Genomic DNA, 16823 nt, shown 5'->3' on the forward strand with positions numbered 1-16823 from the left:
TACAATGGGACAAGCAGAGAGTCAGTTGTCCACATCTGATCTAGAATAAGGAGAAGGAACTAGTAAAATAATTCCCCAAGGAATTACAAGGCAGAAAGCATTCTAGGTAAGCATGGGTACCCATCCTGTTTTTTTATAAAAATTCTCCTAGTGTCAGTCTTGTAGGTTCAGAGCTGTCCTATACTAAAAAAAGATAATGGAAATTCCCTCACAGTTGTACCACAGATGAAGATGTGGGATAGGAGACCCTTGAGATGTATTTTTCTCATCTGATTATAAGACACAAAATGCCTACATAAAAGATACACTTGGAGAGTTTAACACTAAAATGATCTGTACTGGGCCCTACAACATTTAAGCCAAGATCCAAAAAGATGTACGCTGGGAGTTGGGGAGGAAGAAAGGGTGATGCTCAAAAAAGTGGTACTATTACCTATACCCTGTACTACGGTTTTCCCCAAGGAACTTGATTCTTTGGGACTGAACTGTCCCCTATTCTAGACACAGGGGCAGTGGTTACAGACCCTGGTCCAACACTATTACCTGGAGTCTCTCAAAGTCAATCATGGGATTGACATTAAAGTGGCCACATACTTACCATTACTATTTCTCAAGTGAAATAATAAATAAGTAACCAGAATGGAATTAAGACTCACAGGCCTGTGGTCAGCTTCCTTAGTCACATTCCCTTCCTGAAATAAGGTTCCTGTATATAAAGGTATGTGGAGGCAGGTAGTCGGGGGAGGGCGGAAATTAAAGACTCTAATTCATCACAAAATCAAAAGGTAGAGAATTAGAGCTTTGGCAGTATTTGCTAAATTAGTATTAGTATATTTGCTTACATTGGTAATTCTATATATTAACATTCTAAAATTTTATGTCATGGAAAAGATGAGACTTTTTGGTATCCACCCCATGTCCCCAGGACCATTTCCTTAAATGCCAGTACTAATTTTCTTTTTGTGAAACACTTTTACATTCGGGATCTCATGTTATCTTCACACACACACAAAACAAGTCTCTAATGGTTTTGCCATTAGCTGCTGACTACAGTTGGGAAATCTTCACATCATGTCAGATCCTTGCCTCCAGTAAGTCTTTCAAAACAATGTGCAGTGTTAGCTGCACAATATACTATGATTCACCTTCCAAAAAACAAACATATGAAAACCTGTGTATTTTCACTCTGCACACAACTTCCTCAGAATGCCATATCATTTAAAGAGACACATTTTAATGTTTTCACACTGATAAAGTAAGAGTAAGAAAAGCTCTCAGTTATTCTATAAAGCAAAATGAAAAAGTCTGTTGAGCTAAATACCCACCGATGTGATATTCCTCATGCCATTTCTCTACCTAGATTAAACAAACAAAACAGAGTTGATCCTATATAACTCTTCCCCATTCACAAATACACCTTCACCCTTTCGAGGACTTTAAAACAAGAACAATGACAATCATAAATCAACCAGGGACCTTGTGTTCCTATCTAAATAAAAAAAAAATCTTATTTAGAGAACATTTTTCACATACACAATAATGTACTTTAGCATCACTAGAGGTCATGGCCAGCCAGATGATAACAGGTTTTAAGTTAGGATTCAAAAGAACCTGTCAGCCCCAAAATCTTCTTGAGTAGGCTCTGTACCTTCTCACCTCTTCTGTTTCCCATTCCTCTCCATCCTCAATACATAAGCTCAAACATTAAACTTGACCAGGAATAACACTCTTATGGCCTCTCTGGAAAACAAGGAAGTGCTCAAATGAAGCTGTACATGCTGACTGGTCCCTCACTGCTAGTCTAAAACATTATCCTTAGTATATTTTTAAACAATTTTCTTTTATTTACGTAGTTAGATACCAAAGCAACCTTGATTATAACATTCACTTAATTAATAGTCATAAAATTGGGGTAAAGTATAGCATAACTCCATAAAGTGGGTTCTTCTTTTTAGCCATAATTCAATAAGCTAAGGACTCAATGGGCTTTTCAAAAAACACATGTGACAGAGAACAGACTGGTGGTGGCCAGAGGGGAGAGGGGAGCAAAATGGGTGAAGAGGATCAAGAAGTACAAATTTCCAGTTATAAAATAAATAACTCATGGGGATGTAAAGTAAAACATGGGGATGTAAAGTAAAACATGGGGATGTAAAGTAAAGCACGGGGAATACAGTCAATAATATAGTATTAACTTTGTGTGGTGATAGATAATAACTAGACCTGCTGTGATCATTTAGTAATATATACAAATGTCAAATCACTATGTTGTATACCTGAAACTAAATAATATTATATGTTAATTATACTTCAATAAATAAACAAAGCATATATACATACACACACTGACAGAGCTAAAAGAAGTATGCAACACAGTAGGCAAGTGTAATCAAACTTGATAACACAAAATTTCAGTGTCTATTTAGGCGTATATCCTCCAATCTAGTAGTTATGAAAAAGCAGTTTTACCTGAAAAGTAATCATCTGAATTGAAAAAGTCTTTTGAGATCAGTATTCTGAGGACCAAAGAAGTCAAGAAAACTACTGAAGATCATCTGAAAATAAATACACTAAAATGGGGTCAATAAACTTTTTCCGAAAAGGGCCAGAAAGGAACTATGTTGGGGTTTTTAGGCCACATGGTCTTGCTTGCAACTATTCAACAGCTGTAGACAATATGTAAATGAATATATGTTCTGATAAAACTTTATTTAGAAAACAAGGTGGCCAACTCTTACACAAAAATATAGATTCTTTGTTATGACAATGTGCACACCTTTGATGCAAGGTTCACTTGAGAAATGTCACTCTAAATGACTATTCCCTCTCTTTATTCTCTTAACAGAAATTTTTCTATTACCTGCATTTAAAAAATAAAAACCTACGTTTACTGAAGAATGTTGTGTTTTGAAAGGAAAACTGATCTCTATATAATCTCTATAACTAGAGACCTCTATAACCTGTGGGTGCAGAGGGGGAGGGTGGGGAGGGAGGGAGCTGGAGGAATATAAGGGAAGAAAGGTGAATTAACACTAATCATGATTTGTAGTCTCAGAACTATTTACAAAAACTGTTAACATACAGAATATAAGACACATCTGTGCCCTCAAGAAACCCGTGGTTAAAAGAGCAAACTTATTTTTGCCTCTGCACTCTGCATTTCAAAACCTTCAACATTAGGGGCACACGGGATTATAAACACATTTTTTAAAAGATGCTCAAAACCTAGGCTTCAAAATAGAAACATATTTTAATGATGACATACTTTTATAAACAGAAAAATACTTCATCAAATCAATTATATATAGAATTTCATTTTCTATTTGTATTCTTTTTTTTTTTTTCCTGTATCAATTCAGCATTCCTATCAGTAACTATCAGGGGATTTGTCAGGACCTTGTTGGAAATGGTGGTGCTGAATTGGAAAAATCCACAGTAGTTCTGATTCCTCTACTCCCTTCCTTTCCTACTCTCCAATCCCCACTCCAAGAAATCCTACCATATATATATCATAATCTTCTCTCAAAACACACAAAGGCAGATTTCTCCTTTGGCAAAGTAAATTCTTGAATCTTAAAATATATTGAAAGTAACAAATCTGTGTGCCTTCCTTCAAGGTAGGCTCTATCATCAAAAGGTTAAGTTTGCTAGGAGAAAAAAAATTCGTATGTCTGCAAGAATTAAGAAGAAAATCATACCTTTATACCCAGGTCTGTTATTAATTAGAAGAGTGAGGTTATTTCAACTAGGAATAAATTCCTAGCCAACATTATTAAGTATTTAAAGTGGGGTAATACACAACACCTAAATTTTTTATTATAGTTTTCGGCCTGCTCCTAAACATTATTTTTTTAATCTGACTGAATTTACAACTAGTTCCTTTTTTAAATTACATACCACTCCAGAAGATTTCTCCTATTAATTTTTCAGGAGAAAATATTATTAACCGTACCATTTAAAAACAGAAAAATAAATCACAATACATTCACTAGGGCCAAGGAAATCAAAGACTAAAATAGAAGACCCTAAAAAAATGCACACTGCAATTGACAAGCATTATAGACAAGATGAATTTTAAGTTCAACACTTCAAAGTGAATGCTTAGGTAGGATTTTTTTTTTGCTTGATAATTTTCTTTTTTACCATGAACATGTAATTTATAATTTTTGAAAGTTTAAGAGCTGAAAGACATTTTTCACATATAGGAATAAAAGTATTCCTCATCAGAAACTAAGACGTTTTTATCAGAAAAAAGTATGAGGGACTCCATCAGCTTAAGCCACCAGAGACAGTGTATAAATGAATGCATGCAGTTACATTCCAGTAAGACTTTACAAACAAAAGCAGTGCTGTAGCTTTTAGGCAGTAGCTTGCCAAACTCCTGCTCAAAACACTCCTGTTTTCAAACTAATATTAGATTATCTAAGATTATAGATACATAAGAGATAAACTATCTATTCCACTCTATCGAGTCTTTTCCACCTGTAGTGAAAAGTGCTACAAGCAACAGAGATCAAAACTGCTGACAGGAAAGGTAAGAAAGGTCAGTGTGTTAACAAAACCTGTCCCTGAAATAATCACTTCACTTAGATCAATCATTCAACTCAGGACAAATGTTCTCCTGGCCTCAAAGACTAGTAGAAGACAGTGCATGAATACAAACAACTACTACGAACAAACAACTACTACTAATCAGGCTGGCTAAGTACCACATCAGGATAGAAATAACCATAAACATCTGCAAAATGTTTCACAGTTTAATGTGTCTCCGTGTTTCTGAATAGAGTCTCATAACAACCCTGTGAGTGCAAAAAGCACTTGGTGTTTTTCTCATTTTACACAAAGCTCAAAATCAGTAGAGCTACGATAGGAACCTCTGATGCTACTGTACTACTCTTCAGTGCAGCACTCTGCCAGGGGTTAATGCCAGAGATGGAGGCATTTGGACTAAGCCTCAAAGAATGAGCAGGATTTTGACAGGTGACGAGATCATGGCATTCCAAGGAAACAATATACACAGAAGTCTAAAAGCAGGGAAATACCATGTGTGTGAAGGGAATGCTAGGATGGGTCAAGTAAGGCAGACAAGAGAAATACGGCTATAAAGATGGGCAGAAAGCATAGAGAGAGCTTTAAGTAGCTGACAATGTCTGTACATGACCCTACAGGCAATGAGAAATCAGACAGTTTAGAGATAAAAAGGAAGAACAGAACATAACGAAGCTCTTGCCTGCGTCTGAGCAAAAGAACTGTCTCACATTCAAGGAAGTTAAGTTATGAGGTAGTGTTACAGGGAGATTAGACTTCCATAAGTCCTCTGCAGGACTGGATCGATGGGCCTAACAGAAGGGAAAGCAGTAGATGGCCAATTCTGTAGTTTCAATGTCTGGAGTGATGGTTCCTAACAGGCACCCTACAGTACCCTACCCGCAAAGCTAAAACAGTGTCCAATATGACCTTAAAATTTCCCACATTTTATCCAAAACTTACTGAATCTTCTGGAGGTCTTTGGATTTTCCCCCAATCCACAGAAGGTCCCTTTTCTTGCAAAAATCTATGAAATAGCTTCCGAAATCCATCAAGGTCTTTTTTAGTGTGCTGTGAGAACAGAAGTCATTGTTATAACTGCTTAATATTTGATTTTTTAAAAATACACATACATTTAAAATATCTTTCAGTGAAATTCTTATATCTTTAGAATATCGAGTAGAACAGAGAATTTTATACCCCAATTTAAAACTAAAGAGGAAGAAAAGCTAATAGGGACCATACTTAAAGGAATACAAACAATCTCCCCATCTCCCACCAGCATCACATAATCTGAACACCATCTGGTCCATGGGAATTCCAACTGGTTCTCTACATTCACTCAACAATGTATTTCTCTCCTCCTTTTAACTGAAAATTAATCTTCACCAAAAAAACAAAAAGAAACAAAAAACAGCTAACCTCAATACACTGAGTACATATTAAAATTTGAAAATGAAAAGGATAATCTACTGATTTACAAGTAGAAAAGTAAACATCTACGTATTCTGGGAAGCCTCTATCAGAGTAGCACAGACAGTTCTATTCGAATTTGCTCTTTGGAAAAGGCATGTAGAATATAAGGCTGATAAATTAACTTCTCACAATTTTAACTGAACACTTGTATCCATTTCTCCACCCAGTGAAGTCAAAACAGAATAAATTGTAATTTTGTTCTGATTCTTTTAGACTTTAGAAACTTCTAGAATAAAAAAAAAAAGGACAATGGTTTTATAGTGGGCAAATGTTGAAAATGCTTAATTATTAAGCAATTCTAATTTTTAAAATGTATCATTACACCTTATGCTATTTCAGGCCGGATGATCAGTAGCAGCAATAACAACTTGGCATGTAGATGTATGAAAGCAAAAAATAGTGTATGGTCCTTACCTCAAACTCATGTGATGGTGCTGTGGTGAGTATCTTTTCCAGTTCCTTTTTCACAGATAATTCTAACTCTTGTCGAATGACTTCTTGGAACTGAGAAGCGCCATCTTGAGACATTGCTTTGCTAAGATCTTAAAACAAAAATACAAAACCACAAACTGAAAACTCAGACAGCCATTCAAACAGCTGGTAAGCCACAACCGATTTATTTCTGGTGTGCCAGCAAATGAAAAGGCTCTGTCCTCTGGTCCCATCATCCTGCAGCAGGATTTCAGCAGTCTCAACTAGCTGGGACCAGATAATCAAATAGGCTCAAATCTGACTGTCTGCTACATCTATATGCTTTACTAGTATATTATTACAATACCAAACACTGGGGGGAGATGGGGGTGGGTGGAAGTAAAAGGATTAATCTTCATTTGAGCATATAGTTCCATCTCTACTAATGTTTCCCTCCTAGACATCAAAGCTGGGGAAAAAAAGAGAACAATTGGAATACTGTTAATAAGGGCATGTTTCACGGTATATGCCCTTATGGAACTGCTGCGTCATAAGAAAACTGAAGGGATTTGGCAACTGAAGCAGAAGACTCCTCTCTCCTCCAGGCCAGACAAAAAAATTAAGGAATTCTTTCCATTTTAGAAAAGGAGCCACACCAGTTCATATTCCTCACGAAAGAAGAACCCCTTGAGAGACAGTGGCAGTTCCAAAGTGCGTCTACTTTCCAGGCACTTTGCATTTTCATTTTAAGGAAAAGAGCACAGCGTCATCTCCCTGCTTCTGGTCCCCAATTTCAGCCAAGACTTTTCAATGCTTATCTGTGTTGGACAAGACTATCAGGACTTCTGGCACAGTTGGGCACCTCTGTGACAGATAAACCTCACTAAAAGTGACAGAAATGTCTGTTAGGTGGAAACAAAAATAGAAACATACAGAAAAATAAAGCATCCCAGGCCCAAGTACCTTGGGGGGGAAACGCCAACACAGGTTGTTTTAACACACTTTGTCATCTAGGCAGCAATTACCCTGTCTCCTTCTTATAAAATAAAGAACAATCAGATTATTGTTCACCCTCCCTTATCTTCAATACATAACTCAATTTTATAAATGTATTTTTGAAGCTTATGTTCAAACATTTCATTTGATAGGTAATTAGTTCTACAAATGTTGGTTAATTTAGCAAAATCATATTTCAATATAGCTAGAAACACTCCCTTATATCATAAATTCCTTCATTTGTTGTCTTCATTGTTATGGGTAGAAGGAAACAAAGACAGAATTAAAAGTTATAATCAATATTTTTAAGATGTTTCTGAGGGCAGAAATGAGTCAATTACTTTAAAAATTGGTAAATATATAACTCCTGAGGCAATTTATTTAATGTAGACAGACTCTTCCAAACATCTAAAAATGCTAACAAATGAGACATTTAACATAGCTCTTCAAAAAAAAATTTATAGTTTCCATCATATTGAAATCCAACAGGAAAAAAGAGAATTTGGTGAAAGCACACAATCTAATCTAAACCTAAAATAGTTTTCTAACTGTGCTCTTTTTAAAGGCAAAGTTTATGGATTCCAGTAAAACTACCAAAATGACCCAAACTGTGGTTCATAAATAACTTCTTTGTGAGCTAAGAAACAAAAGAAACACTTATGTTCATGTTCCATAAACAACCTGAAGATATAGTTTCAACTAGTAAGTAGCAATTTGATTATAATCTGTGAAAAATGATGACAATGGATGAGCATGTTGGCGTAACTGTAACAGGTAATTAAAAATTCCTACAGAACATTTTAAACTAGACATCAAACATACATGCCATCCCTTGGCTAACAGCTTTAATTTAAAATTTGTCACAGGTTAAGTCCCACACCCTGTCACCCCATGTATAACTGTGATAACTCTCCCCCGATCTTTAAGCCAATTCCCATATTAATGTTTAGGAAGTAATCTGGCAGAAAAATATACTAACTCAAACCTCGAACACATGAATTGTTTGATTCTCTGTGACACGGATGGATAAAAATACATCAAGAAAAAACTATATAATGACTTTAAAATAAATTTTTTCTTAGAATCAAAAAGATCTGTAAGATTTGCTGCTTTGTTGTTGAAGTTAGATCCTTAAGGCCAGCATGCACGGTCACATTCCTACAAAACAGTGATGAACTTATATTCTGGGCAAATACCAAAAGTGAGATAAAACTAAATGAAACTACAAAGTTTCAGAATAACTACAGTAACTGTCTGAGACATGAGAACAGTCCAAAAAAAGTCCAATCTTCAGACTCCCTCTGCAGAACAACAGCCTATCAATGTACAATTTAAGGTCAAAATGCACAGAGCCCATGTCACTAACCTCTCTACGAAGACAAGCAAAGAAAGACTGCCTAAAAGATTCACATTTAGTACTACATGAGATCTTTGCCAGCTGCGGCAGGTCTAACCTTCAAACACAAATTCAAAAAGAACTCAGACACAGATTCAGACTGAAGTTGTGACAATATTCCTAAACTTTATTCCTCTCATTCAATCTGTATTCCTTCTATCCCTCTACAAATTGAACAGCTTTTACAACAAAAGAACGTTCCTTCCAACAAGCTTCTTCCATCCTTTCCATTGCTGGTTCCTTCCACTTCCCCTGGGCAAAGTGCTACTGTGAAGTTCTGATTTTAAGTGATTAAAGAATAAGGAAGGGTTTTTAAGGAATAAAGAATTTTCAAGAATAACGAAGTATGCTTAATCAAGAAAAGAGTCTATCTTAAGCACCTGCAGAGACTAGAAAGCACAGTGCTAGAAACCATTTCCCTTTACAGTGACCTTCTTTATCCATCCTGAATTTTTTAAGAAAAGTCTGGAATTTCTGATAGGAAAAGAAGTACAGAACTTAGAAGCTTTCTCGGACTTAATGTTCTCAAGTTACACTTCTGGCAATGGCAGCTGTGTTTCTAATGGAAGGTCAATTAAAGAATCCATTGAATAAGGCAAGATTTCTAACCTCCTAAGATGGTCTGTCCCTCCTCATTTCCTAGCAATAGAGAATTGATTCCCCTCTAATTTACACAGTGTTTTAGGAATCAAACATTTCATTACCTCAGTCATAAATCAAAACATTTTTCGAGATGAGAGGGAGCATTTCATCTACCCTCAACATTTTACAGATGAAGAAACTGAGGCTGAAAAGTTAAATGACCTACCCAAGGTCACAGAAGCAGGCTAATGCTGGAAGCAAAGCCAATTTATTCTGAGTCCAATTCCACCTCAGTGAGGTAGAAATATCCTGCTCATTTCTGCCTCCTATCTGGCTCTCTTTAATCTTTGGCACAAAAGCATTCTCATCAGAATGTATTCTTATGCCCAATGGAACAGACAGAAAACTCCCTACCACACATAAAACTGGGTTTATTAGAATTGTCTTAGTTGATTTAATTACAATTTAGTCAATTTGGGATAGAACAGGCAGTAGCTTTTGTTTTTTTTTAAGAAGTTTTTTCCCCTACGCCAACTTCTTAACTCCTTCCTAGTCACAAGAAATAAAATTTCAACATCATGGAATTTCCCCTATCCAACTGGAGCCAAAAAAGGGGAGAATGGAGGAGAGGAGGAAGAAAACAATAGAATCAGGAAGTAGGAGACATTCAATCTAACAAGTGACTGCTTTCATTTCTTAATTCAGGGTATTTCATTTTATCCTTTTTAGCAACTGAGAAGTATACATAACACCCTTCCTGACACCCTGACACTGGCACAAATAAAACAACATTCCAGAGTAGAAAGCCAGCCTCACGATGTGTAGGCCAGAGAGAACACCGAGCGCAGCAAATCTGGGGGGAGTCCCCCCAGGCCGCCTCCCACCACTCATGAAATCTCATCAGTCTCAACCTTCCTTGGAAACCCAAACTGACAGGTAACCGAAGTCAAAGGATTGGAGATCTCACTTAATCTTAAACCAGGAAATGACTTGTGACCCAATTAAGTATAAAACTCCAAGAGCATAGCAGCAACTGGAAATAACCATGAATAAAGCTGAGGACATATGCTGACCAGATTTATGACAAACTAAGACTAACCAGCCTCTCCTGGGCTCTTACTGCAGTCCTTTAAACTCAGTTATTTGTGAACAGTCCTCCTTTTTTTTTTAGAAAAGCTCTTCTTTGTATTCAATGACCCAGTATTACCCTATGTCTAACCATGCCTCAGTTTCCATAACAGAATACTCCATTCTTCTCCTACTCTTTGGATTCCTAAGATTCTGTCCCCAGACCATTTCCCCCCTCAATTATTCCCTTATCAGTCTCCTTACTGGTAACTCCCAAATGTGTGTCTCTCATCCTGATCTTTTTTCCTGAGCACCAGGCTCATATTCCCTACCACCTTCTAGACCTTTTGCACATGGGTACCTAGCTGGGTACTTCAAACTCGACATGCCCAAAACAAAACTCACCATCTAAACTAAATTCATCTTGCTGCCTGCTCCTCCCTTTCCCACCCCCCACAGTATTAACATTCTCCTAGTCACTCCTAGGTGACCTAGAAATCTCAGTCACAGTTGGCTCTTCCCTCCTTTGCCCTCACATTACATCCACTCCAACACCAAACCTCTTAACTGAATCGCCATTACATTCATTGCTTTCCATTACCACTGCTGCTACCTTAATTTCCCTCTCATTTTCACTCTCCTGGTCATGACGACAACAGCTTTCTAACTAGTTGGCCCACCTCTCACTCTACCTGGTGGTACCAAGCAGAATGGACTGGTTCCCCTAAACTGCAACTCCAATCATATTTCTTCTCTTCCTCGTTTGATGGGAAGCAAATACAAATTCCTTAGCCAGGCACATCTTAAAAACCAAGCTTAAGCACTTCTTGAGTAGCCAAAGCTCATGAAAGTGCTAAAGCAGAATGCCTGAAGGCGGCAAGTTCCTACTCTACTTGTGACTTTTCAAAAGTGTTTCTAAAACTTAATATGCATACAAATCTCCTCGAGGGCTTGTTTAAAACTCAGATTCCTAGGCAGCTCCTAGAGATTCTGACTCAGTGGGTCCGAAGTGAGAAGAATATGCATTTCTTATAAGTGAATGCTTCTAGTATTGCCTTGAGTAGCTCTGATATAGATTATACTCCATTTGTCTGTACATGTTAGTAGCAGCCACACACATCATTCTTCTTCCAACCCCTACGCTATTCTGTCACCTATTCTCCACCCAAGCACATGTGCTTCAGAGATGGTATCAGGCCCAGATTAGCCTAAGCCTTCCCAGGGATTGGTTTAAATGGGAAACATAATAGATTCTACCAGTGAGCAACAAGGGTATAGTTTGCCAAAGGACTTTGGAGAAAGGCGTTTGTCACTGAAAAGAGACACATGAGAAGAAATAGTACCTTTTCCCTGGAATATAATGAGTATGTGTCCACCCCTCACCTTCAGTTTCTTCTGCCATCTGGTGACCTTGAAGGAAGCTGACCCAAGAATAAGGCATATATGCTTAAGAGAGCAGAGCAGAAGGAAGAAAAGGCTGATGCAGTCTTTGTACTGAATTAATCAACCCTGGAATATCTTACTTCAAGAATCATGTGATACAAGTCCCTCAGTTTTTAAGCTAACTGAGCCAGTATTTTTCTGCTCCATGAAATTAAAAGCATCCTAACTAATAAGATTATTCCAAAACGTATTATCTCAAGTGTCATCCAACACTTTTAGAGAAAGGCAGGCAGAAATGAGAAGAAAATAGAAATTAATGGCCCAGTTGTGAATTCCAAAATCATGAGAATCATTCAATACCTTAGCCTCCAAACGCTCAAATTCGAGATTGAATAGCACCTGCTATTGTGGGGGTGGCACTCCTAGTGTTCTAGGTGACAGACATTCAAAGACTTCCTTTCTATCACAAATCTGTTATATGGAAGGTTTAATCACTCCTGCCTCTGTACTATATCAAACACCCTAAAACTTTAATTCTTTGCTTAGATGTCTGTCTGCAACAATTTAAGGGCACAGCCATATAATGTTATTCAACTTTCTTTTTCCGACATCTATCTCAACACCTGGCACAGTACAGGTACCCGACTGATAATGTGTAAATAAACTAGAGATCAAGACTTAACTTCTCATAGCAGTGGTTTGACCGGCCACTAATCCATCAATTGTCAGAGTTCAGTTTAAATGTGTCTCCTAGAAATCTTTCTAAACTACACAAGGTTGCCCATTACATGCTCACATGGTAGATCCTTGGAACTTCCTTTCATAATACTTTCTAAAATTTATGAAATGTATATCTTACCCAACAATACCCGAGAATATATCATGACTATTTTGCTCATTCCTGTATTCCCAATGTGTTCACAAAACAGAGCTTGAGACACAGCAGATACTCAAGCAATGTTTATTTCATCAATGAGTAAGAGCCTGTTAATGACACAGCTACACGCTGGGTATAGATAAAGCAGGTAGAGTTCAGTCTAGTGGAGTTAGTATCTGATAAGGTCAAAGAGTAAGCGTTCAAGAGCCATGACTTCTGGTCATGGAGAAGCAAGGCTAAGAAAACTATGGACTGTGTCTTCAGTACTTGAAGTCTCTAAGGCTTCTTAAATAGAGGCTCATTAATCAGTCAAGTATCAGGGATGCGGTCAAAGAAATTCCAAACTGGTAGGCAGTCTGGGCAAAATGACCTCTAAATTTCCTTTCAATTTATATTATCCTGTATAAATGTCAGCATAATGTTTTCATTAACTTTTGAGATGAAACAAAACTGGGTAATGTATATATTTAAATTTAGCTTAATTAAGGAAAAATATGGAAAAATAAAGTTGCTGTCATTCAATCAAAGAAAAATCAATTAGTTGCTCTTATACAATTTTATGTGATCTTTCAGTATTAAAGCCAATATTGACTATTCATTATTTTAGATTGTAAACTATAGTATGGCTGTTTACATTTACAGAGACTTTTAAATGACTCAGCCATGAACATTGTAACACCTGCACAGGAAATAGCCATATGAATGCTTAATAAATGATTTTTGATTAACAAAAATAAAAAGGTACCAGACTTCTGAGAACTGTTCCAGCACTGAATATGCAGAGCTACTTGAGAATCAAGATTTTTAAATTAGGAGTTTGGGGTCAGCAGATACAAACTACTATATGTAAAATAAACAACAAAGTCCTACCATATAGCACAGGGAACTATATTCAATATCCTGTAATAAACCATAATGGAAAAGAAAAAAATATTTTTGCTAATCATGTGTTGCTTGCATAAAAAATGTTTTAACTGTTAGAATTTATACATAAACCAGACTTCTCATTAATTATTAAGACTAACCTTGCTTTCATACAACAAAGTAGCTCTTAAAATTAAAACAAACAGAAAATATTACTTCTAGAAAACAGAACATTCAGGAGATGTATCAACTAGTTAAACAGTATCATTCTGCATTAAGTTTAATGGATAATAAAGAGGCCAAAGGGCCTATCACACCCATTTTTTGAGAGTAGAGAAAAGGAATATAACATAAAATCATCATCAAGGACCAAAACATGATTTGACAGGCCTGCCCTGTAATTTGATATATGTGCACTGAGGTAAAAATTTTGCCCTTGGAAAGGCTTTAAGGTCACTGAGTCCAATTCTCTTATCTTGGAGATGAAACAGGGGCTAGAGATGCTGACTTGCCTAGCGACACAAGGGCAGTGCCACGCAGGAATCCAAACCTGCTGCCTGGTGCCCTGCTTCTCCTTCCTGGAGGAAGTTCTCCCCCTTCTCTGTTACAGTGCATTTACCCAGCTTACCACCTCCAAGCTGTATGCCACCAAATTGGAATGAAAACTGGCCAAAACTGAAACATGTCTATTAAGTGAGGTTATTATGTGAGGTGAAAACTACATATCAGGATAAGCATTCTCTTACACTCTACAACTTTTCCTTCTATATTGTTTATTTTCTGGGCAATGAAAAATCGAAGAAAGCTTTTATGCACTCTATAAATATTTTATTACCAGGGCTAAGCATTTTACCATTGGCATAAATGAACCCACAATACTTTGTTCTTCTGTTTTCCTGCACTCTTTGGAAGTTTTAAAATTGTATGCAGGGTTATAACATAAACGAAAAATCACATCAGCCTTTCTTTGCCAGGGCAGCAACCAAAGGAAAACACAAACTTAAATTACCTTTGTGGCCAAACCAAAGAGTAAGTGGAACTATTGTTAAAGTGAGTGTCCCTAGAATAGTATTTCTTACAATTTGGTGATTAACAAATTAAAAAGTAGACTAAGCAAAATGTGACTATTTCATATACATGAATACAATCAATAGTGGGGTATTTTAAAGATCTAAGTAAAAGTCACAGAAAAACTGGGAACTCTCCTGGTTTACATAGGAAAAACCAACAAATATCTAGCAATGGCTTGGAAAACAAAACATTTTGTCGTTTATTTAAGTTAACTAAGACAACATAGCCAATTTCTCCATGGTTCTCAAAAACAATCCTTAATTGTCAAAATGGTTTGGGGCACAATCAATTTCATTTGGCAAAGACTGAAAGAAATAAACAATGGGACTGTTGGCAGGGGAAAAATATGAGCCCCAGACAATTACTTTGCAACAAACTAAAGGAGATGCCTGCACCACCAGTCAAGAGAACTGGGAAACAGTTTGCAAATGGAGTATTATCCCCTTTCCAACACATAAGCCCAATCAAAAAACACATAAAGTTTAATTTTCTTTAGACAACTTAATAAGTTGTTAATAGAAAGATGCATGCCTGGCATTAGAATTCTAGAGACCTAAGACAATTAAAAGTCACCATGCCCTGGACAATCAAATCACCCAAGACCAAGATGTCCACAATTCAAACACTATTACACCACGTTCCAAATATGATAGTTTAGGGAAGAAAAAAAAAACTTAGTCTGTGTCAAAAGGAAACCTGTCTTTAAAAGAGTTCTGCTTCTAAAGAGATCCCAAGCAAACAAAAGTGTGGTAAGTGAATCGTATCTCCTCATTCACTAAATCCCAAACCCTCAGAAGATCTCCCCCACAATTTTATTCTAATACTGCTGGATTTTCTTCACTGGCATAAATTCTGGATATCAGAATGAATTATATTACATAAAGTTAATTCAGTCAACTCTTATTTATTTTTACAGATAACCCAGAGTTAGTTAGTTTGACTTTCAAATATTTGTTTATATTAACTTTTCAGTAATGATATATTTGACTTTCTGGGAACTCCTAATACCTGCACTTCCACAAAAAGTACCAAATTCAACTTGGTGGAAACTAGAAAACTACAGTATATTTTTATTACTACATAACATTTTTATTACTAGGTTAACTAAAGTTCCTCACACAAATTAAGTATCCCATTATTTTAATTAAAGTCACTACAATTCATAAAGTCACTACAATTTTCTATGAAGAAAAATAAATACACAGAATGGTCTCTATGAGGTGATAATACAAGAAAACACCTACTGTCCAAAATTAACATCTAATTTCCTTTTAAAGTTGTTTCTCAATTTATCATATTAGAATGGCACTTTTGAGAAGTGTACCAGTTAATATTCCTTATTTCTCTAACATCCCTTGTCAATTTCTTTTTTTCCTTGAGTAGGCTTCTAAAAATGAAAATCATCCATTTTACTAGAAGAAAGACCCAGTTAACAAGAACAAAGACAATTTAACCACAGAGATGACAAGATCCATGTTGGAAAAGTCAAAGTTTTCATCAGTTCAACATTGAATTTCTTTTAATTTTCCATTTATAATTGTGACTCTGAATTTAACTACATCCCTCTCTAGAAATATAATGAATCTACCTACATCTTTAAAAAATGAGGAGTGTGCATTAGTCATTGCTTTGCTACCTCTAGTTCTGCCTCAAATCCATGCCACAATCCCCTGGGCTGAAAACATCCTAATCATTCAAATAATCAACAACAAGTTAAATTTGGTCTTAGGACTTGAGAAGAACCAGGCTTAGGCCTGACCCCCACAACTAGGCCCCAGAATGCATCTCATCCCTGTATTCAACTGAGACCCGGCCGGTTATAATTAGCTCAGCTCATCCTTCCTGGTGAGCTGCCATCTACCAAACAGGAATCACTAAAAAGTCTTAATAAAAGAATCCCAATAGAAACGTTGACAGGCCTCTAATACTTTTTTGAGTGACACAAAGGTACTAAAATGTCTTCTCTTGAAATATAAGTATCTTAATTTAAGAATATTAAGGGACATTTTTATATAATTTAGATAAACAGCTCCAAAAAAAGTTCCTCTAATATTATAGTATAAGCATATAACAATCTTTAGCTGGCAAGATGACAATAGGCCCAGTGCCATTTATAAATTTCAAATCATGCAGGGAGAGTACCCGGTGGCTCAGAACTTTTAAAAAGCAAAA

At 36.4% G+C, this 16823-nt stretch overlaps 1 protein-coding gene across 4 annotated transcripts in view; it reads right to left on the reverse strand.

Annotated features, from left to right (window-relative positions):
* Positions 1 to 16823, reverse strand: part of UGP2 (UDP-glucose pyrophosphorylase 2) — an 86410-nt gene that overhangs the window by 27457 nt on the left and 42130 nt on the right. For all 4 annotated transcript variants that reach the window (XM_072937649.1, XM_006201503.3, XM_072937651.1 and 1 more), the window contains 2 exons: positions 6418 to 6545; positions 5491 to 5598 (listed from right to left, as the gene is read on the reverse strand). In XM_072937649.1, the coding sequence (XP_072793750.1) occupies positions 5491 to 5598; positions 6418 to 6545 (236 nt within the window). The remainder of the gene's footprint in view (positions 1 to 5490; positions 5599 to 6417; positions 6546 to 16823) is intronic.

This window comes from Vicugna pacos, chromosome 15 (genome assembly GCF_048564905.1).
Source record: "Vicugna pacos chromosome 15, VicPac4, whole genome shotgun sequence".
NCBI classification, from domain to species: domain Eukaryota; kingdom Metazoa; phylum Chordata; class Mammalia; order Artiodactyla; family Camelidae; genus Vicugna; species Vicugna pacos.